Genomic DNA, 25721 nt, shown 5'->3' with positions numbered 1-25721 from the left:
AACCCATTCTCCTCATTATTCTTCACAGTGGCTTATCTGAATAATTAATAGCTCGCCCCTGCTTTCCCCAAAAAGTAAAATAACAAAGCTAGATCATAAACAAAGTCAGCAAAAACATCCCCGGATCAGTAAAATAGGGCATCTCTGTCTTTTACCCTCTTCCACCCTGCTTATGAACAGAGGGAAACTACAGTACAAGGAAAAAGAGAGAAACCCATCGACTCATAGTTTTACTCAGAATGTTGTAATGGTGTATCTGTTTCCCAACAGCGCTGGAATAAGAGCATCAGAGGAATTATGAAAGTATTGGATTGTGCCCTGGCTATCTATTTCAATAAATCAGCACATCTGGCTCACGAAATTCAATCTTTAGTGCTGGTGAGCTGTGAAATTAAGCCTCAGATGATTAGAATCTGAATATAGCACAAAAAGATGCTGGATCCCTGTTGAAAAGCAGCACTGCTTGTGACGTTTCTGACCAAAAGGTTCTATAACAGCCATGTCTCTTACATTGTGGAGTTTGCCGTGTGTATTAGCAGCAGCATTAGTGGGCATGGAGACAGTAGCCAGGCTATTTATAGGATACATCTGTCTCTAAAGCCTGGTGGGTTATAGGCAAGGTATTTCAATAGCAGCATACACGTCTACAGACCTAGTACAGCGACATTATGGAGAAGACTGAAAACACAGGACTCTGCATTTAGATACTTTACTGACTAGTCCTATAAGTGGCCATGGAGGAGTATAGGAATAATTGATCATAGTGTATTTAATGATTCAACACTTAATTTTACTGCGAGAAATGAAATATAGTACAGAGCTAAGAGATCTTTACTATCATGCTATAAAAAGACAATTGACTCCTTTCCCATTGCCAGTAGAGGATTCTGCCTTTCAGGTTCTTTCCCCTGGTGCGTCATGTTCCACGTCACGAATGCACAGAAGACTGAGGCGCCCCTTCACCTCGCTGATATGCAATTACTGCGTTTAGCTGGTTGTCATTCTTCCATCACTGCTGATCAGAGGCTCCTGCAGAGTTACTAGAGCCGTGAATGAAAGACCATTGCATCTCTTCCTATTGCAGTCAAAGGCCAGATGTCAGCCGGTGTTAGTGGGTTTTTTGACCAGTGGAAAAGGGGCTTCAGTTTAGTTTTAAGGTGAAGTGTTAAGTGTATTTCAGGATGTATGTTTGGAAGAGGAGAGTGAGGGAATGGGTATTCATCAACATGCAACTCCACCAGTAGATGTCACTAATTTCTACACACTGAACCTTTAAATCGAAGGAATATTGCACTTATGGGGGTGGTAGATACAAAAAAAAGATCATTAAATCATAATAATATATAGTAATTCAATTTAAAGTCTTAAAAACAAGTGGAGATGTTTCCTTGGCATCCACTAGGGATATTTATCCAGGATGTGATTGGTTTGAAGGGGGCCAGCCCTGTTTAACAACTACTTCCTTGTTCCTTGTGTAATAAACAAGTCATATACAAGTTAGCATCCAGGTAAGGGGCAGGTTTCCTGTTCACTGCGTGCACCTTTAAACTAATTAAGTAATGCAGGTTAATTACATACATGGGTAATGGGCGGGTAGTAAGAGACTGGTTCCTTGTGGTTCCATCCACAGGAGGAGGGGAGGGAGGGAGGGAGGGAAGGAGGAATGAGAGACAGCCTGGCGCGCGATCCATCGATGAGGAAGTGCTAGTGAACCTGCGGCGTGAGGAGGGAGGGAAGGAGGGAGGAATGAGAGACAGCCAGGAGGGAGGGAGGCAGCTGGTCTCACTGGTTCCGGCAGGAAGCGTCACCGATCACCACCACCACCACCACCACACAAACCTGGACGAGACCACCGGGATGTCAGGAGCATGAAGCCGGGAATCATGTGCCTTACTGGGGCCGCACCGGTGCCCGAGCAGCGGTGAAGGTTTGCGGAGAGGAGTGAAGAGGAGGAGGAGGAGGTGAAGGAGAAGGAGAAGGAGGAGGAGGGCAGACAGCCTCGCAGACAGGTGCCTCTCCTCAGCCGGTTTCGCTCCCTCTCGGTCCCGGAGCGTGGAGGAGCCATGGATCCGCGCAAGGAGCACAAGGGCAGGAAACAGCCCATGAAGCCCAAGTCCACGACGCGGAGGGAGAAGAAGCACAAGAGCGGCAGGTTCATCCGGAGGAAGTCGCTGCGCTCTTTTGGGAATTTCATGGGAAGGATTCTTAAAACTTTGGGCACTTTGGCGCACTTCGGCAACGCGGAGCCGGCGGACGCGGAGGAGGACGACGGCGGCTTCGGGCAGAGCTCCTCGGCGGGCTTCAAAGACACGAGCCCGCCGGGGTCCAGGGACTCTGCCTCCGCCAAGAAGAGCTGCTCCGCGGCGGCAGCCTGCTCCTCCGCTCCAGGCTCCGTGAGGGAGAGGCTGTCGTCCTGCTACGGAGACAAGACCCCCGGGGTGCTGGGGCTGAAGAACCACGGCAACACCTGCTTCATGAACGCCGTGGTCCAGTGCCTCAGCAACACGGACCTGCTGGCCGAGCACCTGGGGCTGGAGCAGTACAGGTCGGACATGTGCCCCGGGAAGGGGAGCGGGGAGGCGCGGGCAGAGCAGCGGGGAGAGGAGCCTCCCAGCGCCCGGGGAGAGGTGACCGAGCAGCTGGCGTCGCTGGTTCGAGCGCTGTGGACGCTGGAGTACACGCCGCAGCTGTCCGTGGAGTTCAAGGTGAGGACCGGGGGACCAGTGAGGACCGGGGGACCAGTGAGGACTGGGTGACCGGGGGACCAGTGAGGACTGGGGGACCGGGGGACCAATGAGGACCGGGGGACCAGTGAGGACTGGGCCATGGGTTCAGGTCTATCGACGTGTCTGTAGAATTAGCTGCTTTGACCATGCTAAGCTTCTGCTATGACAAAGTTAAGTTTTTTCACTACAAAGTTTCCAATTATATTCTCTTAGGAGCCAACACTACATTAAAACATGTATTATTTCATATATCAATCATATCTGATTTACAACTTCTATTCAGCTTGTTTGTTAAATGTAAGGTTCGATCTATACACCTGCAGCATGCAGAGCCCCCAAGGGCCCGAGTTCACTGTGTCACTAACCCTAACCCTAACTGCACATGTGTCTGGAATCATGCTTTACTCAAGGGCTGCAAGGCTTGTTAGATCAAATTACTTCAAATTCATTCACACGGCAAACTTGTGACCAGTTTATAGTCCAGCCAAAGAGAACAGGTGGATTCCAGGGTCTCTAGGCAAAACATTATCAATCTGTCTGTGGTGTTGTGCTGTGTGGGATGCACTCAACAGGTCTGTCAGAGGCACACACATGCACACACATGCACGCACACACACACACACACACACACACACACACACACACTCTGAATGTTCTGGGGATGATCCTGTTGTTGTGAACATGTCTGATGAAAACAATCTCCCGCTGCCTTGCTCTTATGTGAAAGTAAAAGTTGGCATAACTTTCAAACCCAATTGTCCGGACATGTATGAAAATGACTTGTCGTTCGATGTCATCCTCTTCAGACGAGATATTGACACACGTTGGTCCCACAGAATCCTCGTGGCTACTAGTGGAGGCACACAGTCATTAATGGCTGCAGTGCAACTTGTGCGGCGTCCCGGGCCCTGCAGGCCCACCAGCACAGCAGTTATAGTTTTTCAGTGCTAGGAGAATCCTGTTTGACCTACTATTAAAATCTGTATTTGCAAAAAAACAAATATTTGAACGAGCATGTCAGGTGTGCACTTTATCGCGTGGGGTTCAGAGGTCAACCTGCTTGTGCCATATAGTTACATCATAGGGGCAATAAAAAAGGAAACACACACACGCACTTTACCTCATGGCTTCAGCTCTTCATTCCTTTTTGTTGAGGCAGTGGCAGTTTAGAGTGTGCATGCCACGCAGTTACTTATTACGTGCAGGTCACACAGTGTCTCCGCTTGACTCACCTGTCCAACAATGCAGCACTTCAGGTGGTTGGTCTACATTCCTGGACTGTCAGGTGGAAGACTCCGGGGTTAGTCAAAGTTCCCTGGCAGTGCATGTGATAGCATAGAGTGGAGGCTGCGTCACAAGTGCACAATGACCAGTCAAATACCAGGAATTTAAATCAACCTGTGGTCACGCATGGAGCTCCTTGCTGCTGGAGTCGGTCATGGATGTTGTGAGTCAACCGGCAGTCTTATATACCTCTTTTCCACAAATAAATAGCCGGTATGTGCAAGTTTTTTCGAATGCGGGTAAACCTGCTCAACCTCCTTTCCCATAGCGTGTAGAGGTGTTTGTGTTTATTTATTTTTTCTCCCCTTTGTGTCATATTCAGCGTCACAAATTCACCAGAAACTGAGAAGCTGCGCCACCTCGCCCTCTTGCCAGTTTGGCATCCTGCATGGTACAAAGAAACAATTCCTGCTGCACGTTGTTCCCAAGATGTAAAAAAAAAAGTGCAAAAGTACACGAACGCAAAGTACACGAAAGTTCTTGACTACACCCAGAAGTTTTAAGAGCAGACGAGGTGCAGCGTCAGCATGTGGACTGCCAAAATAAAGAAGAATCAGAAAGGAGAATAAATTAGCATGTTTACCCATATGTCATGTTTCCATCTCTACCGTAGCAAATTAATAACCTGTGTCGACTGCAGAATCATTTGACCCTGGACTGAATGTTGTTTGTATCCATCTGCAAAGAGGAAGTGATTTCCTGTACTGAAGAGTTGGCCAGAGCAAATCTTGTTTCGCTGTATTTAACAGAGTAAGTCCCACATGTGACGTATACCATAATGAAGACTGGAGTTTCGAGGGGTGTCACTAGCGTTGCCCATTTCATCAGCAGTCTCATTAAGTATTAGAAGAACCATCACACGAAACAGCATGAGGACAGAAAAAAGGACGACCTGCCACCACACTCATATCATATATAGTGTAAATCTGATAATCAGACAGTGTGTTGGCCACCTACATGAAGGAAACACCGAATATCAGCCCCTGAACTTAGTGTCTGAAAGTGCGTCCCTGTATTCAAACAGAGATGTTGAATCTTTCCTCTGTTTTGCTCTAATACCTCTCATCATAGCAGGATGCAATAATAATAAAAAAGAAAGCATGTCCTTCGCTCCCCTTCTCTCGCCTCGCCCCACTGCCTCAACACAGTGATTTGTGTCTGCTCATCCCAGGGTGAAGCGGTCAGAGAGGATGTTTACTGTATCAAGTGCATTCAGCCTGGAAAAGGGAGGATGCCCCCCCGCTGAGATGCCTCCAATGGTGTGCACTCAGAGGAAGAGAGAGGAGAGAAAGAGGGAGGGAGAGACGGCGCTGGTAAACAAAGCGTATTTTCCCTCCCGTGATCCTCACAAGACCCCACCTTGTCTGTAGGCAGACATCTTTGAGAGCTGATCATTATTCCTAAATGTATCCTCATAGAAAGAGAAGCACTGGGCTGCAAATAAGTGGAAAAACGTACTAGGTCGTATCTTTTCTAACTTTTGTCTGCAGGGGTTGGGATTAGAGCCTGTCAGTAGAATTCACAATGTCTCAAATGAAGATACCAGACCGACCTCGGGCTTTTTACAAAGAGGCAGTTAAGTTGCATTTTAATGCTGGATGCATCTTCCAGCACAGCTTGTTTCAGACATGCACTGAAGTCCGGACATTTTCCCGGGGCTTGTGAGAAAGCAAGTGTCTGTGTCAGTTGCTCCTTACACTTTGAGAGCGAGCCCATGTGAGAATAGAGCAAGAACATGTCCGGAGGACTCGCAGTGAGTGGGTGTGTTGATGTTGTTTCTTATACACGATCAGAGTAAATGTGAAAAAAGAGAGGTGACACACTAGGGCTGGGCAATAACATACAATTTAGTTTTGAGCCAATACCAAGTCTGTTAAGGCCAATATCCCCAAAACCAATGCTTTTATTATTAAAACACAGGACAGTTTTTAAAGGCAAATAACATTTTTTTTTTATCATTGTAAATTAAAGTACATGCATGGAAAACGTGTTTTCATATTTCTGGTTCGAGGTCAAATTAAAAGTAATTCATATACATGTAAAGTTCCAACTGGCTGAATATATTACTTCAATGTCTGACTATAGTCTGATATATTGAATCACTCTGCCGAAGTAACAGCAAATGGTGACCACTACAGTTTGACTATAATATTATTTTCATATCTATATACCTGGATGTTGTCTGCCTTTCTGAAAAGACTCTTTCATGTGTCCGGGTCTGCTGGGTGCTGCTGAAGCATCCCCCCCCCCCCCCCCCCTCCTCCCTTCAGTTTTCTGCTGCAGTTCTGAGTTTTCTTTCTCATGTTATTTTGATGTTTAAACAAGCGCTCCTCTTTTGTTCAGCCATCACTTCATGTCGGGTTAGGCGGCTGGTCAGGGCGAGCACCGCGGCAATGCTCCTGCCCTGAGTGTGTGTTGTCTGCACGACACAGTGGAGAGAAGGAGAGAGTAAGTTTACACACATTCATGACATCATTATGTGTTAACAGTGGGCAGCCCTTCTCCCTCTATGCACGGGTACAACATGGAGGAGAGAAACTGAAACAGATCCCGCTGTATCGATCCTATTGGCGCCAGAATCAATTCTCACGAGGAGTACGGAGTATTTCATAGTATCAATTTTATGGAATGGACCCGCCCACTTCTAACATACATTAGATTAGTTTAGATTGAACTTTATTGTCATTGCACAGTACAAGTACTTATACAACGAAATGCAGTTTAGCATCTAACCAGAAGTGCAAAAAAAGGCAGTAAAAGTGCAGAGTATTGTGCATATTAAAGTGAAAATGTAAATTAATAAGATCTGTACAGTAAGAAATATATATTGAATATTACAGTTTTAACAGGAATTGTAAGATATAAGGACGATGAATACACTATGAGCAGGATAAAAATATAAATAAATATAAATATGAATACACTATAGGCAGGATAATACAGTAGTAAAAAAAGTAACAGTTAGTGCAAATGTTCAAATGACGAAGACGTCAACTTGGAAAGACGAGACAATTCAAGACCATTTGGTCAGAGTGGCCAATGCCGTGTAGATGTGTTGTTAACAACAACACATGACAGTAGAATTCAAACGTCATGCCCTGCCTCCTACATGCTCTACCCCGGTCCCCCCCCCCCCTCGCCTGAATGTCCGGGACATTCCTGAACACATCTGACCTGGACAATCTCCTGCTGCATTCTTCCTATGTGGAGCTTATGTGTCTGCAATACTCTGCAGTGGTGCTTCTGATTGTGTTACCTACGAGTCACGAATGCTTTTGAGGCTTCGACAGAAACGCTGCTCATTCACCTTGTAGCGGGTGATGTCATATGTTGCTGATCTACATTGTGGTTCAGTGTCGTGTCCTTCGTGCTGCGTACGGCAGAAGTTATGCAGAGCCCGATAGGGACGGGACTCTGCAGGAACCTTCTGATACGATACTATCACGATACTTGGGTGGCAATACGATATGTATTGCGATTCTTTAACTATTGCGATTGGATATTACGATTACCTGCGATTTCTTTTGGTTATTATTTTTTTTAAATATTGGACCATGGAAAAAACTTGAATCACACCTTCAAATACAACACAGTCAAATTCACTTAGAGCTTTACAAGTTTTATTTCAAATATTAACATTAACTTAATGACTGCCGGGCAGCCAATAGAGGAAATAAATAAAAATGTGCCCTATTATTGTATAGCCCCAGTCAACTGCACACAAACTGACAGATTAAGAAATGTATGCCACTTAGGCTACTTTTAAACAATAAATGAAAGGTCAATTAAATAGAATGAATAAAAGTTCATTCATTATTTCAACTTTGAAATAAAAAAAAGTAGGCTATGCTTCATTGTTGTCTGCTAGTGCTTGGGTATGTTTAGATTCTTGTGCAAAAACAAGAGCTGGTCAACTTGCTCCCCCCATATATCCCCCCATATATATATTTTTTTAAATTTAAAAAAAAAAAATCGATTTTGGAGGCAGCATGGCGATTTAAAATCGTCATTCACAAGAATCACGATTCGTAACTGAATCGATTTTTTCCCCATCCCTAGAGCCCGGCTCTATTCAATCAAATCGCTTTAATCCCAGAGAGGCGGCAGAGGAAGCTGGTGAACCTGGTGTGTGTTCACCTGGTGCTCTTCTCCCTGGCTCTGTTGTGTGTCCCTAGCATGAAACCGTCTTTGTTGTCTTTATGACGATCGCGCTGTCCAGCGTTAGTCTTTCACTTTCAGATGTACTCTACTTTTCTCTGGAGGAAGATCGTAGAGTTGATGAGAAACGAGAGGGTTTAAAGCTCTCTGTCCCTCCCCTTGAATCCGTTGAGAAACATGCTCCCAGATGCATCTGTGCATACAAATGACAGTCATCAGCCCATCGGAGGTTCTGTATTTAAAGGTTACAATTTCCCAACCCCGCCATGACTGCCTCGCTACACATCTGATGCTGATGAGATCTGCAGGGATGAAGTGTCCTTTTATTAGTTGGTCCAACACTTGTCTACATCAATTTGACTTGACAACAGCGCAGGCTCATTCCATTTACTGCCTTACAACTCCTGACCTAAAGGTTTTAATGACACTTAAACTAGTGTAGGAAGTTACAGCGATGAGCCCGGTTTCATCTTTTTTAAATTTTTGATACGCTTGAGAGAATGCGGCTCGGCTCGGCCCGAGGAGCTCAGCCCGGGAGGACGAGGCTCGGTGCTTTAAGTTGTCTTGTTTGTTCTGGAAGCGCAGGAAGTGTGTGACAGCGAGGCAGGGCGGTGAGAAGGATGGTGTGTTGGTCTTTTCTTGTCTCTGCTCTCCTTCAAGGCCCACTTGTATTCTCACCCTCAGCGCTGCAGATGTATACACTGTCGACAGACGTGCATACAGAGGAAGCAGATATCCACCAACCTGGAATTTGCACAGTGTGGTTGCCTTTCATTTCAATGTGATTGCAGCACTTTTCAGTGGAGCAGATGAGAGACAAATCATTTTTTGGGGGATTTCAGCTTTGAAAACAGTATGAGGCTCGAAGATCTATTGTGCCCCTTCAAGCACCCAGCAGATATCATCATAATGAGTGTATTTTATGTTTGGCCAAAGACGTGCAGCAGGATCCATGTCTCAGCTGTTGAAGAGAACGTGAAGTGATAATACTTAGAATGGTTCATCTCACACATAGAAAACACGACTGTAACAGAGCCTCCGTACGCTGTTTGGGAAGCAGCGTGTATTCCCACGACTCAACGAGCTGCACTCCATTATACCTACACCGCTGTGACAAAAAGCAATAAAGAGACACAAGAAGGAGTGCGTGTCTGTGCCGTGTCTGGGTAAGAACTACAATGAGAGTTTTTTTTCACCAGGTTTCGTTCCCTCCCATGATTTATGTACCGGGCCTGAATGGTGCGGCGTGGGAGGCTTCGGGAATAAATCAATCTTTAATGTTGTGGGGTGCGAGACTGTGATCACTGAATCACGGAGGAGAGTCTGGGATGATATCTCAGTGACGGGAAGCACATTGGAATGGGATACATATTCACACAGCTCTCGATAGCTGACAGATACTGTCCTGCTCATGGGAGGACCCAGTGGGCGGGGCCAGAGGGGCACGCTCTGGGATGTGATTGGCCCCTGAAGTGCAACTCTCCTCTCACGAGTCCCTTGATTTCTTACAGATCGGTTAACGTCACAAACTAAGGGACGTCATGTTTTATCTATATTTTACATTTTAAATATTGGGAATACGAATGAATGAAAATTATTTTTTTATAAAGATCTCTGCATTATTTCTTGAGAAATTCACGAAATGTAAGAAAGTGTAAACTATAAATCTTGGATCAGTGCCCTTAAGTGATCCACTCCAAAAGTGAATTGGTCCTTCCTTTGCCCAGATCCAACCCTTCCACCAAGTTTTGCAAAACATTGTTTCAGTCATTTTTGTGTTATCCTGCTCAGTGATAGACAGAAATGAAAACATAACCTTCTTGGTGGAGGAAATCATTTGTGTATTTGCACAAAGCTGTAAAGATGGTGGACAGATATTTTAACCCCAGCTGTGTAAAATGTGGCCCCTGACTTAGAAAAATCCTAGATGTGCCCCTGACCATCCTCTCAGCTGAGAATCCTCTGGTATCAATTTCTCACTTTCAGCAGAGCCCGGGGGGGGGGGGGGGGGCTCCCTGGGCAGAGGTGATTACCTCCGTCACAGCTCATCCCTTCTCTTTTCTCACTGATCGCCAATAAATCCCAAGCTTGGGGGACATCTGCGGACAAGCTAGGGTTTGTTGAGGAAACCGACATATTTTTTTTTTTTAGCTTTCATAAAGCTTCTCTGCCTTATAGACAAATAGGTCTGATTCCAAAATGTACCTTTGAGGTTTGACATCAGAAACATCAGCTTGTTCTTGTGGTGAATCCAGTGTGGCCTGAAGGTGGATTTAGCTTAGACTTGGAAAGATGATAGAAGGAGGACAGTTCTACACTTCTAAGAGAGCTCCTGCTCATCTATTTTATGTGTGTGTGTGTTTCGTGTGTGTGTGTGTGTGTGTTTCGTGTTGGTGTGTGCCCGTGTGTGTGCTTGGATTTTCCAGGGGTAGCCGGGCTGACAGGAGCTCAGCTGGGACTGATTAGTGGAGAGAATGGTTCTTGTATGATAGAGAGGAGAGAAAAAAGGAAGATAATAGAAGGAGGGGAGGAGAGAAAGAGGACAGTGGGGTTGTGTGTGTGTGTCTGTGTGTGTGTGTGTGTGTGTGTGTGTGGGGGGGGGTGAGATAGATGAAACACAGCATGAGGGGTGAAACAGTGGTATAAGTGGAGTCTGTAAGTGATGACTGTCTGTGTCCGGTCTGCGGTGACGGTAGAGGTGAGTCGGCAACATCGGGCCCTCTGAAAAATGAAACAGAAAATGGAGCAGCCAGTAATGACAGATTCTATCCAGCTTCATTCCAGCCTTACCTGTGGGGGGGGGGGATGGATGGTGGGTCTGGAAAAACCAAAAAGCGAGTGTGTGCAGTTCCTCTTAAGGTTATACTCTGTCATAATTTGTCAATATCACCCTCCGTCTGCCCCCGGGGGAATCCATCCAGCCAGGCCTGTTTGGCAGGCGGCACCACGATGAGGTGAGCTGGTGAAAATGTTTTTAGGGAGAGAGGTAGAGCGAGAGAGAGAGAGAGGAGGGTCGGTACGAGGGGGGGGGTTGATGTATGTTTATGGTAAATCCCCAGCCCCGCAGCGTGCTGATCCGTCATTGTTTACAGAGCAGGAGGATGGATGTGTGGAGGAGGGCACGGGGGGGGGTAATGGTGTGAGGTGAAGCAAAGGTAAGCGAGATGGGACAGCAGGGGAGGTCGCCAGAGTGCAGCCCTGCCCCTCCGCTGACCGCTGGGAGGTCGCGCCCCCCCCCCGCCGCGGAGACTGCAGGTTCATGGCTGTGTTTTGTCATTCTGTCATCTCTCTCTCCAATGCCTTTCTCTGTTTGTGGGAAGGTGGCATTTCTTTGATTATTTTGTTCTGTGTTCATTTGTATCCAGGTCTGCTCAGGACTGAGGTTTTTACTAGGCCCAAAAAAAGTCGAATCGGTGATGGAATTAGGCGTCAGCAGTAATTATTAATTTCAAAAAGTAGATCATCGAGGGAAGAATGATCAACGCATCTGAAACGTGACAGACACGGGTGAAAAAGCTGTTTCAGCTGTGTAGAGAGACACCGACAAAGACGTCGGGAGAGTTTGTTGATATCTTTAACTTAAAAGCTTGTATATGACAGAATATACAATGCAAAACAAAGCACTTATTTGCAAGGCCATTTAACCAAAACTCGCCTTCAGAGAAAGGCTTGCTAGCCTTTGCTATGTCGAATGCCCCCCAAAAAACATGCCTTGGTAGATGACTCTTTAATCGCAGTTTGTCTGTGAAAAAAAATGTTGCTGAGTCTGTAAATTAGTCGCCGACCTCTGAGCTGCAGCCACCCGTTCTTGCGTTGACTGCTTGCTAGCGTAGTTAGCATGCTTCTTAGCAAAGTGACGGCTGATGTTGTACTCCATGAAAACTACAGTTTCTCGGCATATCAGGCATACAGCCTTCGATTGGACTTCAGTGAAAAAGTATTTTGTTGTCGACTCCGTGTTAAACACTCGGCACTCATTGTCCACTTTTCGTTTCCTTGATCCGCTCATTTTACAGAAGGAAATTTAATTTAGCTGACGCTTTTTTTTTTAAAATTATTTGGAAAAGTTCGGCGGGCCGGATTAAAAAGCTTAACGGGCCGCACTTTGCCCATGTCTGCTCAACACATTGGCCTTACATTTTCAGTGAAGCACATTGAGTGAGTACCAAAACATTGGAGACCAAGCCCAGTCAATCTCTGTAACTATGTTTCTAACATAATTTTGTCTTTTGAGTATCAACAGTAATTGAAGAGTTGTGGCAGACTTTTCTTCTGAAATCTATTTATTTGAAATAAGGTTAAATAGCACAAGGCCTTGTTTCAGAGGCTCCAGTTCAATGAGGTATAAAATCAATCAATGAAAGACAAGACACTTCAAGCCAGAGTGAACTAAGTGAAATGCTGCCTCAACCCAATCGATCAGGTGTGGGCTGAGATCCTCTGGTCTAGACTGATCAATAGTTCCTCCAAAACGGTCTTTGCTCCTTCAAGTTGACCCTCCCCCCCCCCCCGCTCGCCTTCATCCTCTTCTCAACCAGCCCTCCAGTGTTTGCTGCACTTAAGATCCCACCAGGGCTGTGCTCAGGTCGCCCTTGAACACTGCCAGTGTTTGCAGAGGAACTCAGTCTGTCAACATTTTTTGCTACTCTACATTCTGCCTGTCCCTCTTTTCTCACTATCAAGAACCATCTTTCTTTCATTTCTCTCTTTACAAGAAATCAATTTAAAAAAAGAGACTCGCTTGGAAATACAACTTTGCCACTTCAATAAATCTTATTTTAGGTGCCTTTTGAGAGCGTGTGGTACATTTCACCAGAGATGCTGTGAGACAAAACTGTAAACAGATATCAAAGAGATGAGCTAAACTGCATTCCCAGCTGTGACACACACAGACACACACACACACACACACACACACACACACACACACACACACACACCCCCCATCTCTCAATCCACGTCCGTGTAATCAGATTTGTAAATGGGTGAAAGAATCAGCAAACACATACTGAGATTTGAGAACGGATACAGTAATCTATACCCATGGGAAAAGAGACGAAAATGGCCGCCTTGCTTGCCATACCTCCTCCATTCAGGGTAAAAAAAACAAACATCACACACAATCATGCGTAAAACGACAGCCAATTGCAGGGCCCGTTATAACTGGTGACTTCACTGTATTACCAACCTTTGGAGCAAATCACTTTACAGCCATTAATTGGTTCACATTTACAGCTTCATCTACATATTTACAGATCTATGCACACATTTGCAGATTTGCCGGCACATGTACAAAACTCCATTCACTTCTAAACCTCATTTGGCTTTTCCTACCATATTCAGGGTTTCCCCCAGAAAACTTGCTAAGCCTGGTGGTAGGGCTGCTAGAAGGCAGCCGCGGGGCCATTGTTTCTTATACTCTAAACATGTTGCACTTTGTTTAATATGCACACCTAACTTTTTTATTTTGATAAGGGGTTAAATAGAAACTTTGATATCTTTTTGAGTTGCACTGCTGACTTAACTTATAAGCCCTCTTTTTTATTTATTTTTATCACGTTGGAGTTGCTAGTTTAAACCTACAGTTTTGCACTTTAATATTTGAGCCTTTGTTTACATTTTGTTTTGTGCTGCATTATATGGTGACATACAGTTTGTTGTTACCAAAATAAAATTAACTGAATTGAAATGGTCAATTTGATTTTTTTGGAGGAAAATTAATCGTTTACATTAATCGACTAATCGATAAAATAGTCGTCAGATTAATCGATAGAAAAATAGTCGTTAGTGGCAGCCCTACTTAATATTTAAAAAAATTCAAGTTTGCTGTGAACATAGCAGTCAGGCCTCTTATTTCAGAAACAATGAACCATAACAGTTAGGTTACCAATAAAAGATCTACAAGTAGCTCGCTCCTTCGGGTTCCCAACACCAAGCTCCGCACCATGGGCGACCGGGCCTTTTGCTCAGCAGCGCCCCGCCTATGGAATGGTCTCCCTGACCACCTGAGGGCAACACAGACCCTGGACTCTTTTAAGACTGGCCTAAAAACCTTTTTATTCAAGAAGGCGTTTTTACTTTAGTTGAGTTTTTTTTTTAGGACTTTGTTTTTAACTATGTACTTGTGGCACTCTGAGATCCTCGGATGAAGAGTGCCTTACAAATAAAATGAATTATTATTATTATTATTAAAAGGTAAGCCTACTACTTCTTTGCTTTCAGCCAGCTACTCAAACAGACAAGCAACAAAATAACAAACAAACAAAATACACAGGCAAGTGTCGGCCTACTTTGAAATAAATTAAACACAGAACTTTGTAGGGCTATTTGAGTCCTCCTCATATTTGTGGAAAATGTATGAAATAAGAAGTACCCTATTTTTAAATAAATAAAACCAAATAGCTGCAGCCTAATCGTGTAACGGACTAGGTTTATGTTTATGTTTGGTTTTGACTTATGTTCAGTAAAACACTGTGTTGAAGGAGCGTTCTGATGTCCGACGGTCAGTGAAGGGGACGTATGTTCAGTTAAACACTGTGTTGAAGGAGCGTTCTGATGTCCGACGGTCAGTGAATGGGTCTGGGTGGGACATGTGACTGTTTGGACCAATAGGATGGTTGCTTGGGGATCGGGGCTCAATGAGGAAGTGAAGTGTTATTGATGTCACATATAACAGGTTCCCGAGTGACAGGTACACAGACTGAAGAGTGAGAGAAAGACACAGCGAAAGACACAGCAGCTGAAACTATAAGGTCTGTCACGTAATGTTATTAGGAACGCAAATAGAAATGTTTTGGATCAGTATGAAACTGTGGCAGGACATATTAGAATTTACTGCAATTCTGACTATGCACACACAGATGCCTTTGCACATTTACAAATTTGGGCATACACACACACACACACACACACAATATTGCAACAGTATTGGCGTCACAGAAAAGGGATGTGGAGAAAACCGTAGAGATGAGGGCCAGCTCCTTTTCATGATGTCCTAACCTCTCGATGTCGTCAGGTTCCTGAGTCCAGACTCAGCCAGGCCCTCCTTACCCTGGATACTGCCCCTCGCCACCTCTCTCGTCCTTGGTCTTTTCACCCCTTCCATTTTTAAAAGTTTTTAATTATGTTGCTGCCTCTGTTTTCTCACTTTTTCCTCTCTGGACCAAGCCACAACTTCTCCGTCCTTCAGTGCGCTGACAGCAAAACCTCTCGCAGGTCTTTCTGTTGAAACTCCGCCAGCATACCCTCCCTCACACCACCGCTCCCTCTATCCATCTGTCCCTTATCCCTCCGTCCCCCGTCAGTGCTTCCTCATAGTGATGAAGCTCATTAGTGGGCTGTCACCGTCAGGTGTTTGTGTGTATGTGTGAAGGGCGGTGGCGGCGGGGGGTCCCCATCATATTTATATTTAGAACAAGGGATAGTGCAGGTATGATGTGGTGATTTTTAATGAGATGTGGAGCAGAGCCTGGATCCTGTCAGTCACACACAGAGAGGGAGAATGATGCAAAGGCTGAGGTGTGCGTGCGTGCGTGCGTGTATAATAATGGTACAGTTGAGAGTTTGAGTTAACATTACTTCCAACTTTTTTAAAAATAATTTCTTAAGAGAAATGTTTTGGCGGCATCAGTATTTTTGTAATATTAATTGTTATGTGTTGTAGTTCTTCCTCAAAGATACAGATATTCGCATGATGTAATTAAACTACAAATAAGTCGTGCTGTATGTTGAACTGAGTCTACAAACACCTCAATCAGAGGTCTTGAATTTCATTCATTCGGACTTTAAAAAGTCTTTGATTTAATTTGTTGAAACTTGCAGAAACCCTGTAATTGCAGCATTATACATTCAGAGGAGCACTTGCACTAACTGAGAGAAATAAAACAGTAAAATATGAATTTGCAACTCATTGCATATAAGGACAAATTCGCCAGATACAGTAACCACCTGAGATTAACATCACTGTAAACCTTTCTGCTCTGAAATACCAAATATGTTCCTGAGTCAGCCCCTCTGATGAGCGTGCATCAAGCGATGATCGGAGAGAGAAATGTCCCCGTGTTTCTTCCATCTCCCTCCTGAGTGCTCCAAGCCGAACCAACTCCCAACTCTCACACGTCATGTAATCGTGATCTAGTTTTTTCACGACGGACGTCAATATTTAATGACTTTTGAAATGACCTAAAGTGAAAGATTAATTATGACTTCTCTCCTCTCCTCAGAGCATAGTGGCCAAATACAGCTCTCAGTTTCGGGGAAACTCTCAGCACGACGCCCTGGAGTTCCTCCTCTGGCTTTTGGACAGTGTTCACGAAGATGCCAGTTCCGGCCTCAACAACAACAACAGCAGCAGCAACAGCAACAGCAGCATCAAGGCCAAAGCCGGCGTCAAGGTGAGCGCACAGCGATGGAGATCACTGCCTTGACTGGTTTAAAATGTTGATGTGATATGTGGTTGAGCTCATAGATTTATCATAATGCATAATTATTCTTCTGCTACTGGGTTGTGTTGTCATTTTATAACTTTCTTGTAATGATACCTGATACCATGCACGCACGAATGCACGCACACACACAGTCACAGCAGATGCCATTAAGTTGCAGAACCTTGTTGTGACCCCATTGTTTGATTTTATAATGGCAGACCTCCCCAGTTGTCTGCTCAGAGGCCATCTCTGGGTGAAATGATTCCGCTTTTTGTTCCTTTCGAGTCAAAGGATTCACTTCAGTTATGTTTGCAGAAGAAGAGGATTTTCAGTTGGGTACTCCGGATATGACAGTAACTCCAAATGTCCCAGTCAGGCTGCTGTGGTTCTTCCACCTGCAGAACTGAAACCCTGCTGGTCCTGGTCTGACATGGACCGTGAGTGCCGTGACTCCTGCAGTGAGGAGGAGGCGTGTGGCTGTTCCCTGTCTCTGTCTTTGTCTCTGTCCCTGACACGGGACATTCACCTGGCAACCTTTCACTTGGGCCTGAGCCAGGACTGGACGTGACTCGGTGAGAGCTAATGAAGGGCAGACACTTCGAGCCGATGACTTTTTATCATGAGTGGAGCCTCACATTAACGCTGGCCAAAAAAAAAGCCAGTTAAATATTCTCTCTGACAATAAGACAATCCACTCATTTCATATCGGCCCTTCACTATCTGTCTGTTCCCCGGTACTCGATATCAGAAACTCAAAAAGAGATACATTGTGCTGATGATACAGTGATGAGTGTGAGAAAGTTGGTAAATTAAAATCTTTTAGTACATTACTGTAGAAAACAAATATAACTGAAGTCGTAAGGCGTTCTCTGGTATTAAAACATGCGTGTCTCTGTTTGCACATTACAATATAAAACACTTAATGTGGAGACCTGCTGTGATCTACTCCTGCTGTGACAAACTCATTGAGTTTAGTTACATTTGCAAAGTATCGTGTTGTTTCTACCCGTTGACCTGGAGTTTGGGTCCAGCCCAATGCCCAGCTCCCCCTCTGACAGCAGCACCAATAGAGGCAGCCTTTATGCCACATAAAGCGCTTAGGGCTGTGGCTCTCATTAGACTGCCAGTGAATCATGGTATCATAAAGCCGGCTTTCCTCTTCGCCTGCTACGAGGTAGGGAAGAAGAAAACCGCCGGCTTTTTCACACCAGGAGGGAACATGTCTGATTTTCTGAAATGAAAGGCTCGCCCCCTTTTTCCCCGCAAATTGATTTCATTCATGTAGCAGAGTGCGCTCATGCTTATACTGCTGATGTAATATGAAAACCTTGGAGCTCCAGCTTCGGAGATTACGCGCTCCTCTGTGGGTTTAGTAAAGCGAGTAACCTCATCTGTGCATCTTCAGAAGTAGTTATGAAAAGCATAAAAACACACAAAGGAATATGCACATAACACTTTCACACACACTAACTGCTGGTCTGCTGACAGTTTTGATGTTTCACTTACAGTCCGTTGTAGTCGTGCATACAGATGGCTAAGACCAGGCTCATTTGTTAAGGCACTTTCATATCCTACCGTGTTTGGTGCGGACCCTCTGACTTTTCAGTTTAGTCCAAACTAAAATATTAGGGGATTTGGACCAAATTAAGTCTGGCAAAAAGAGGTGTTCTTTGTCTAGTTCAAAACTCAACGGTTCATTCAATTTTGCAATTCCTCTCCCTACCGAATGACAACATGCCGACAAAAGACGCACGCCCATCTACAAACCAATCAATGTCAAGTGTAGGTACACACAGCCCATATCACTGATGATGGCGGGGCGTACGTTAGTCACACAAAAGGCTTTGTTCCGCTCTGTAAATTTGAAAGTGAAACTAAAACAAACCAATGAAATGTGAACTATCTGACAAAGACATAAACCTTGGATTGAACCTTGCTGCACTTAATCTGTAACTGACTTGTCTTTATCTTCATCTCCTATTCTGTGATAAGTAATTAGACATGAAACACTAAATTCAATCCCTGATCTTGACGACTCAACACTCTCCCCGGTTTCCTGTCATTTCATATGATGCAGCTGTCAGTATTGTTATTTCTTTTTACGTCTCCTTTGCTCTGTCTTTCCTGTTACTTTCAAAGCCAGACAGTTATTCATCCCAGTCTGACTCAGGAGGTCGCTGACAGTCGTTGACCCTCTCAATCAAACTAGGGAATGAGCTATAAGACAAGAAGACAAATATTTTGTGACAGGGACATCTGGAATATAAGGAAAGTCCCTGATTCCTCACTTTCTGCTTATCCTTTATCAAAAAAGGATCAGGGCTTTGCTCTCCTGCCCATGTTCAACTTGTATGTGAAAGACAAGGGATCCTGTACAAGTCGGATGACAATAGACGACTTCCTGCAGGGCAGCAGGACAGACCCAAAGTAAGATGGGAGTGGAGGCTGAGTCGGGCAGTCGAGGGAGAGGGAGGCTGGAAAGTGACTTTGATAGCTCGGTCTGTCACCGAAGCCTCGGGAACGGGCGTCTAGGATGACACAGGTCATGCTGAGCTGACAGAAACTTCACAGTTTCCACAGAGAAGTTGTCTATTTCACGGACATTTAGTGAGTGGCACCTTGGCCTGCACTTCATCCTCACACTGACCCACCCTCACTGACTTCTGATTGTTTCTTATGCAACTCCTAACAAGTCTGACCAAGACTCATAGAATCTCAATGAACACCACCTGTAGCACTGATAACAGCTCCAACCCTTATTTTACAACTTACTGTACACATCACCTGCCTCTGTCACACCTTTGAACACCCTCCTCCTCTCATGTTGTGACAGTTTTGCAGCCACATTTCATTCCTGTCATGACTTATCCTCTGGAGATGTGTTGAAAAATCAGAGAACAGGTGTAATGAGTTCCACAAATGCACATTTACGTTTGTGTTTCACTATTTCACTCAAGGCTACATGGTACACCGACTGTCAGGAAAACATGAACATATGTTGTTTATTCGTGCTGTTGCATTTTTTTGCCGGTAAGGAAAGATGTGCATCTTTAACGCACTGATTCATCTCAGGTTTGTAGCATTTTCAGAGCAGCTTGTGAGTAGGGTTGGGTACCGAGAACCGGTTCCAATATGGAACCGGTTCCAATACAACCGGTACCTACCCGGACCGAAATGCAACGGAGATTTCGGTGCTTCATTTCGTTGCCTGAGCCAATCGAAGACTGAGGTCTCCGCTCGTCCCGCCTCCTCACACTTCCGCTACTTCCTTCACGGGAAGCGGCGCCTCCCGTCGGGCCCCCGCATGTCGGCCGCGGCTGCCGTTGGACAGACTCTTGTCCCCGCGCCCCGCGTGCGTCAGGGCTCCCGTGCAGGTGGAGGGGGATCTCCTCGTGAGACCTCTCCCCGGCGCTGGCTGCCCCCCCCGGACCGGGCTCCGGGACCCGGGCTCCGGGACCCGGGCTCCGGGACCGTGCTCCGGGACCGGCTCGGGCGGGAGGAACGAAGACCACGCCGAGAAATGTTTCATAAAAGCGACCGCATTTTGGGGGGGACGAAGGCGGACCGAAGCCTGCCTGCCAGCCCCAGCCGCGGAGACACGGGGGTCTCCGAGTGATGGAAAAGCGACCCTCAGTCTTCATTTGGCTCAGGCACCGAAGTCAGAGTCACGAGTCAGAGTGTGTGTGTGTGTTTTGTATTTATTTTTATTTATTTAAGTATAGTGTAAACTTTTGTTAACAGTTCGTATGTTATTCATAGTTTTAAGTTCAAAAGGGTTTTGTATTTATTTATATTTATAATCTACTTTATACAGTTAATATATTTGGCAATAAAAAAGCCTTTCTTAGTCAAGTATCGTTTTGTGCACTTTTTTGAAAAAAGTATCGTTTCAGGCACCGTTTAGGCACCGGTATCGTTTTAAAAGTATCGGTTAGGAACCGGTATCGGATAAAAACCAAACGATACCCATCCCTACTTGTGAGGTACATTTGCTGTATATGTAGGATGAAAACAAAGGTCCCATTCACTTTCACTGGATATTGACACAGTATGGCCCTCTGTATTATTTAGGGTTTGATCTTAGCAGAGGGTTGTTTTGTATTGAACTGCATTAGATCGGACGTTTACATAAACTTGTAAATACAGTATGAGTTAATACATTATGTCCTATACACAACCTTGCAGGAAGCTGAATTGTCATGGTTACCTTCGCCAAGGAGGAGAATAAAGTACAGGAGGAATTACCTTCAAACCTGATGCGGTATGAGTCAGGGAAGAAGCCATTATATTCTGGTGCGGATCCTGATTAGAGAGCGGATCCAGGATTTGTCCCCCCCCCCTTTCCTTAACATTGAGAGAGAACGTTATTCAACATTATCGTAGATTTCTCAGTGAATAATTCATAAATTTTGCTGAAAAATACCCATACTGGTATTTATTACTTTGTACATGTTGGTCCAGATCCAAATAAAAATCTTGATGTCGTGAATTTAAACATGGTTTCATTAGGGGACTGTTAGCCCAAAGAGGAGGTATGTGCTTAACTCTGTACCATTCTTGATAGACATGCAGAAAGGGCCACCAGCATTAAAATTCTTGTTTGTGCAGTGCACCTGATCTACAAGCAGTGTGACCAGTCCAGTGGCTTCACCCAAGTGACATAACATAACACAAGAGTGAACACACACGAATGCAGCTCAGTAATGTTAATCCTGCTTCCAATGGGACCTCAGTAAACTCGCTTGGTTTCCCTCTCGCTTCACTTGCACCACATCAGCAGTTTACTTCACTGGCCAAGAGGGGACCACATTAAACTCATGATTTTGTATTCTTTTTTCACTGTCAGTGATAAATTAGTGGCTGTTGTGATAGTCATTCAAGTATAAAAGAAAAACGAGCAAGTACTAGAAGGCTCAAAGCACATGTTGCTAAACTGGCAGATTTGTTCTTTCAGCAAGTGCTTGAAAAGTTGGAAGAAAAGCTTTAGCTGCAGAGGTGCTTTCTTGACCTACTGGTTGCAGTGCAGATTGTAGCTGCCTCTGCCTATGAGCCATTGCAGATTACATGACATTACAGTTCAAAATCAAACTCACAACTGGTGAACTACATTCTCCCCTCAGGCCTTAGGGTTTCTGAAAATATGAGGAAGATGGGTTAAACTATTCTGATAACAATCTCACACTTCCTCTTCTCAGAGAGTGGCATCCATTCCCTTATGTTCATCGAGTGAGCACATGGAGCTCAATCATATTTTTCCCCAGGCCCTCTATTTAAACTGTGCATTTAAAAAAATCATCTCTCATCTAAACCTATATGGACAAAAGTGGCGTAGGAGGTTTGCCAATGCAACTCCACTGCTAAAGTATTATCTATGCATGATTCTTTTTTAAATAGTGGTCAGCTTTTCTGTCCCAGGAAGGAGACTTTTGAAAATCATTCAGTTTTTGCAATCTTCAACCACAAGTACCCACCAGAAATAGCCCCCGAGGAGCAGGCTTGAGTCAGGTCGATTGGATAAGGCAGGTAGATAGAATCACTAATTGTATAGAGATGAATGTAAAACACAAGAAGTCAGTGAACAGACAATAGAGGCAAAATGGATAAAGGTGGCATGAACACATGGGGTAAGTGTTTTCAAAATAAAAGATCAATGATGGAGATGAATCCACTGTCATGCAGGGTGACAGAGAGGTTGATGGGTCCTTTATGGTGTCTCCACCATCTGTGCCAGTCATCATGGAACCAATGGTCTGACATCATGTATACCTTCCTGGTTATACACCAAAATATTATAACATTTGATGTAAAATTAAAGTTTGAACCGGTCTGTCTGCTCTGCTCATTTTAACAAAAACTGTGACAGAATTAAGAAGAAACTGTTGACAGGGGATCCTTTACAATGAGTATAGAACTATGATGAGGCGTTTTGGCTCAACATAAAAGAACTGCTTCTGAATAATTTCTGTTAGAGAATAACATTAACAATGTTGATAAGAAATAATGCAAATGTTCCATAAATATTTAGAGTATAAAAAGTTATTCAATAGCTTTTCCCCCCTTGAGAGTATAGTTGTCAAAAGGTCCGCGTTTACATTTTAAACATTGATCATGTTTTTAAAACGTCTCTAAACTCATTATAACTTGCAGACAAACTTTATTTCGCAGACACTACAGATTAAATTATAAGTGTTTGACTGGTGACCAACAGACCGACTAACGCCAGGATCAGACTTGACAACATTTTTGTCTTTTGGTGACAGTGATTATGTGAGATTAGATGATCTTAGTGTCATATATTCTTCATGTGACTGAACGACAAGTGTGTGGGTGTGTAGCACACAAATAGCGTAGTATAGTGTGACGTCACACACACGTGCACAGTTTTTTGGTATGAAGGGACAGTAACACCCTGCAGTGAGTTTTGCTTGTTGAAACTAGAAGCCAGGTTCACCCTGGGCTTCACTCTATTTTCTCCCTACTGGTATGTGTACTCCACAGTCATTTTGCTAGTGTGTGCCATTGCAAACCATTATATTCAATAAACCAGAATATAAAGGTGTGGAACAGTTTTATACTTGAGCCCCATCGATGTGGAGTTTTGGGGACCAATGCTGATCCGGATAGTAGGGAGTAAATCAGCAGTGATTCCAAGATGTCATTACCAAACTGTTATGAGAAAAAATAGGGTTGAGGTTTGATATTCCACAGTTTAACCCCTAAACCTTATACTCAAAACCAATAACTAAGTAGAAAGAAAAAACCAATACAACCACGTACATAGAACATCAACTTTTTTTCATAAACTGTAACCATAAAAGCACATCTTGACTGCATTATTTATTCTGTAAAATAAGTTGGATATTGGGGCATATCAGGAATATATAACAGGAATTCCAATACTGATCTGCAGGATTAATAGGATGTGCTCTAAACTGAGATTGTTGTATAAAAGTGAATAGTGCAAAACGTCATTGCATCAAGTCATCAAGTTATCAGCAATTAAATCAAATTTGATCTCTTTGCAAAACATTTACTTTGGATTTACTTTGCCTCCTCCAGTGGATCCTGGATTGAAAGTTTTGATGTGAGCAGGCCTTGGTTCTTGTGCGTGAGTGGGCTTTACCACGACAATGTCACAGACTGAAATTCTAACGTGCAATTTTCATTTTGAAACACGGCGAGGCTTTCCAGACAGTGGATAAAACAAGCAGTTGTTGCACCTGATGCTCTTTTTCCTTCCAGACACCTTGTGTCTGATGGGTCGAGGCCATCATCACCCTGATCCTGGCATTTTTATTTTGAAGTTATGTAGCAACGTCTTTGGCTAGATCAGTCCTTCTTGTGTGAGGCCTTTAGCTGCCGTCACCCTTTCGCCGCTCAGCCTCTCCTCTCTCTCTCACAGGTGACATCAAAGCGGTGGTAACCCCTGCCACAGCTACCACCCCACACTTGGCCAGAAACCTGATTTTAAGTGAAAGTGACATTTCTGAGATGCCATGAATTCCTTTTGACAGAGAGGGAGTGTGAAGGTTCCTGAAAGAGACATCTTGGAGCATTTTTTCTTCTTTTTTGATGCTTTTTTTTCAAAGAGCGTTACTGTTGCAGAAATTGGGGAAGAATGTTTGATGTTGCAAAAGAAATCATAAAGCTTGTTGTTGCAGCGTTGGCTTCTTTTGAGCACTTTAGTCTTTCACCACACACACTCAGTTTCCAGCAGTTATTGTATGTATGTCTGAATTTCGATTTCATATCGGTGTAAAACGGTCTGGACAGAATAGACAGGGTCAGTTAATTCCCATGTGTTATCCTACCCCACTAATGGGGGGTAGAAACTTTAACATCAACCTCTGCCTCTGCTTTTTTAAAACTTTAGCTTTCTCTTTCTTGCCACGGCCTCATCCATAATTCACTCTCCCTGTTCAAGTGTCTTTTTAAAGCCTCTTTCATGATGTAATGTCTCGATCTATCAGCTAGTGAGAGATGAATGAATGAGTAGGCCCTTCTCCTTCCTCTGTCACTCTCGCTCCCCATCCCCTCCCTTCAACTCTCTTAGACTTTGTGCAGAGAAATGAGAAATTATTGTTTGGTGCGTTTTCCGCTGCAGTGCGTATTGAGATGAAATAAAGTTGTTGACTTTGCATTTTGCCCCGTGAGAGAGTTTCCTCTGAGATCTCCTCAGCATTCCTTTGTGTCACCTCTGAATTGACACTGAACACTGTCTGTACATCGCTGCTTGTTAAAAAACTCCTGCTTGCTCAGGAAACTTGAAAATTGAACCCCCCACCCCACTCTTTGACCTTAATTTATGTCTCTACCTTTCACTCTTTCACGTTGTCTCATATCTTTAGAAATTTACTAAAGGAAATTAAAAGAAGAAGTTAATATTAAAAGATGTGTCAGATTAAGAAGGAGGGAATAGGAGGCTGTCTGTCAGTATGCTAGCACATCCAGTGCTCACACAGAATTCTGAAACACTGCTCTGTTTTCACTGTCTTTTCTTTTGAAAGAATACAGAATGACAATAAGTAAGAAAGTAAGAAAGGAGACTATTCAGTGTGAGACATTGTAATGAGGTGTGAAAGGAGATCCTCCTGGGACAAAAATAGTTGGCAGCCAATGAGAGGCTACAACTGAATTGATAATGATGTTTGCGAATGATATTCTGCTTTGACACTCAGTAAACCTGTTCAGAAGTTTTGTTTCTATCCACCCGATGACTGAAAGTTACATTTTTTTGCTTTATCTCTTGCTCTGGTTTGGTCTCCACCAAGTCTTGAAAGGAATATTTCTCTCTTTAGCTGCTAAATGCTAAACTGTGTCCACCGGACAATAGCTGGTTTTATGTGTCATCGTGCCAGCTGATCGTCGTTGTAATGGAGGATCCTTTGTCGCGTTGGCATCGGATGATGAGGGACCACGACCGAGGCGGCAGCTGATAATGGATTCTAACTGGCGGCGGTGGACAATGACTGTGGATTATAGTGGATCCCATCCTGATGCTGGATCGTGGTCTTGCTGCTGGCCAGAGACTGTGATTGCAGCGGGACTGCCTGACACATAGTATTGAAAAATGTTTAGCCTAATGGATGCTGCTAAATATCCTGATGATGTTTTCTTACACCTGACA

At 44.2% G+C, this 25721-nt stretch overlaps 1 protein-coding gene across 1 annotated transcript in view; it reads left to right on the top strand.

The window, feature by feature from the left end:
- Nucleotides 1-2063: 2063 nt before the first annotated feature.
- The window catches only part of usp43a (ubiquitin specific peptidase 43a), a 92527-nt gene continuing 68869 nt past the window's right edge, over nucleotides 2064-25721 (top strand). Inside the window, exons 1-2 of the mRNA XM_061092119.1 lie at nucleotides 2064-2705; nucleotides 16391-16561. Coding sequence (XP_060948102.1) covers nucleotides 2064-2705; nucleotides 16391-16561 — 813 coding nt within the window. The remainder of the gene's footprint in view (nucleotides 2706-16390; nucleotides 16562-25721) is intronic.

The sequence above is a fragment of the Limanda limanda genome, chromosome 2 (assembly GCF_963576545.1).
Source record: "Limanda limanda chromosome 2, fLimLim1.1, whole genome shotgun sequence".
NCBI classification, from domain to species: domain Eukaryota; kingdom Metazoa; phylum Chordata; class Actinopteri; order Pleuronectiformes; family Pleuronectidae; genus Limanda; species Limanda limanda.
This window is presented reverse-complemented; position numbering and strand designations above follow the sequence as displayed.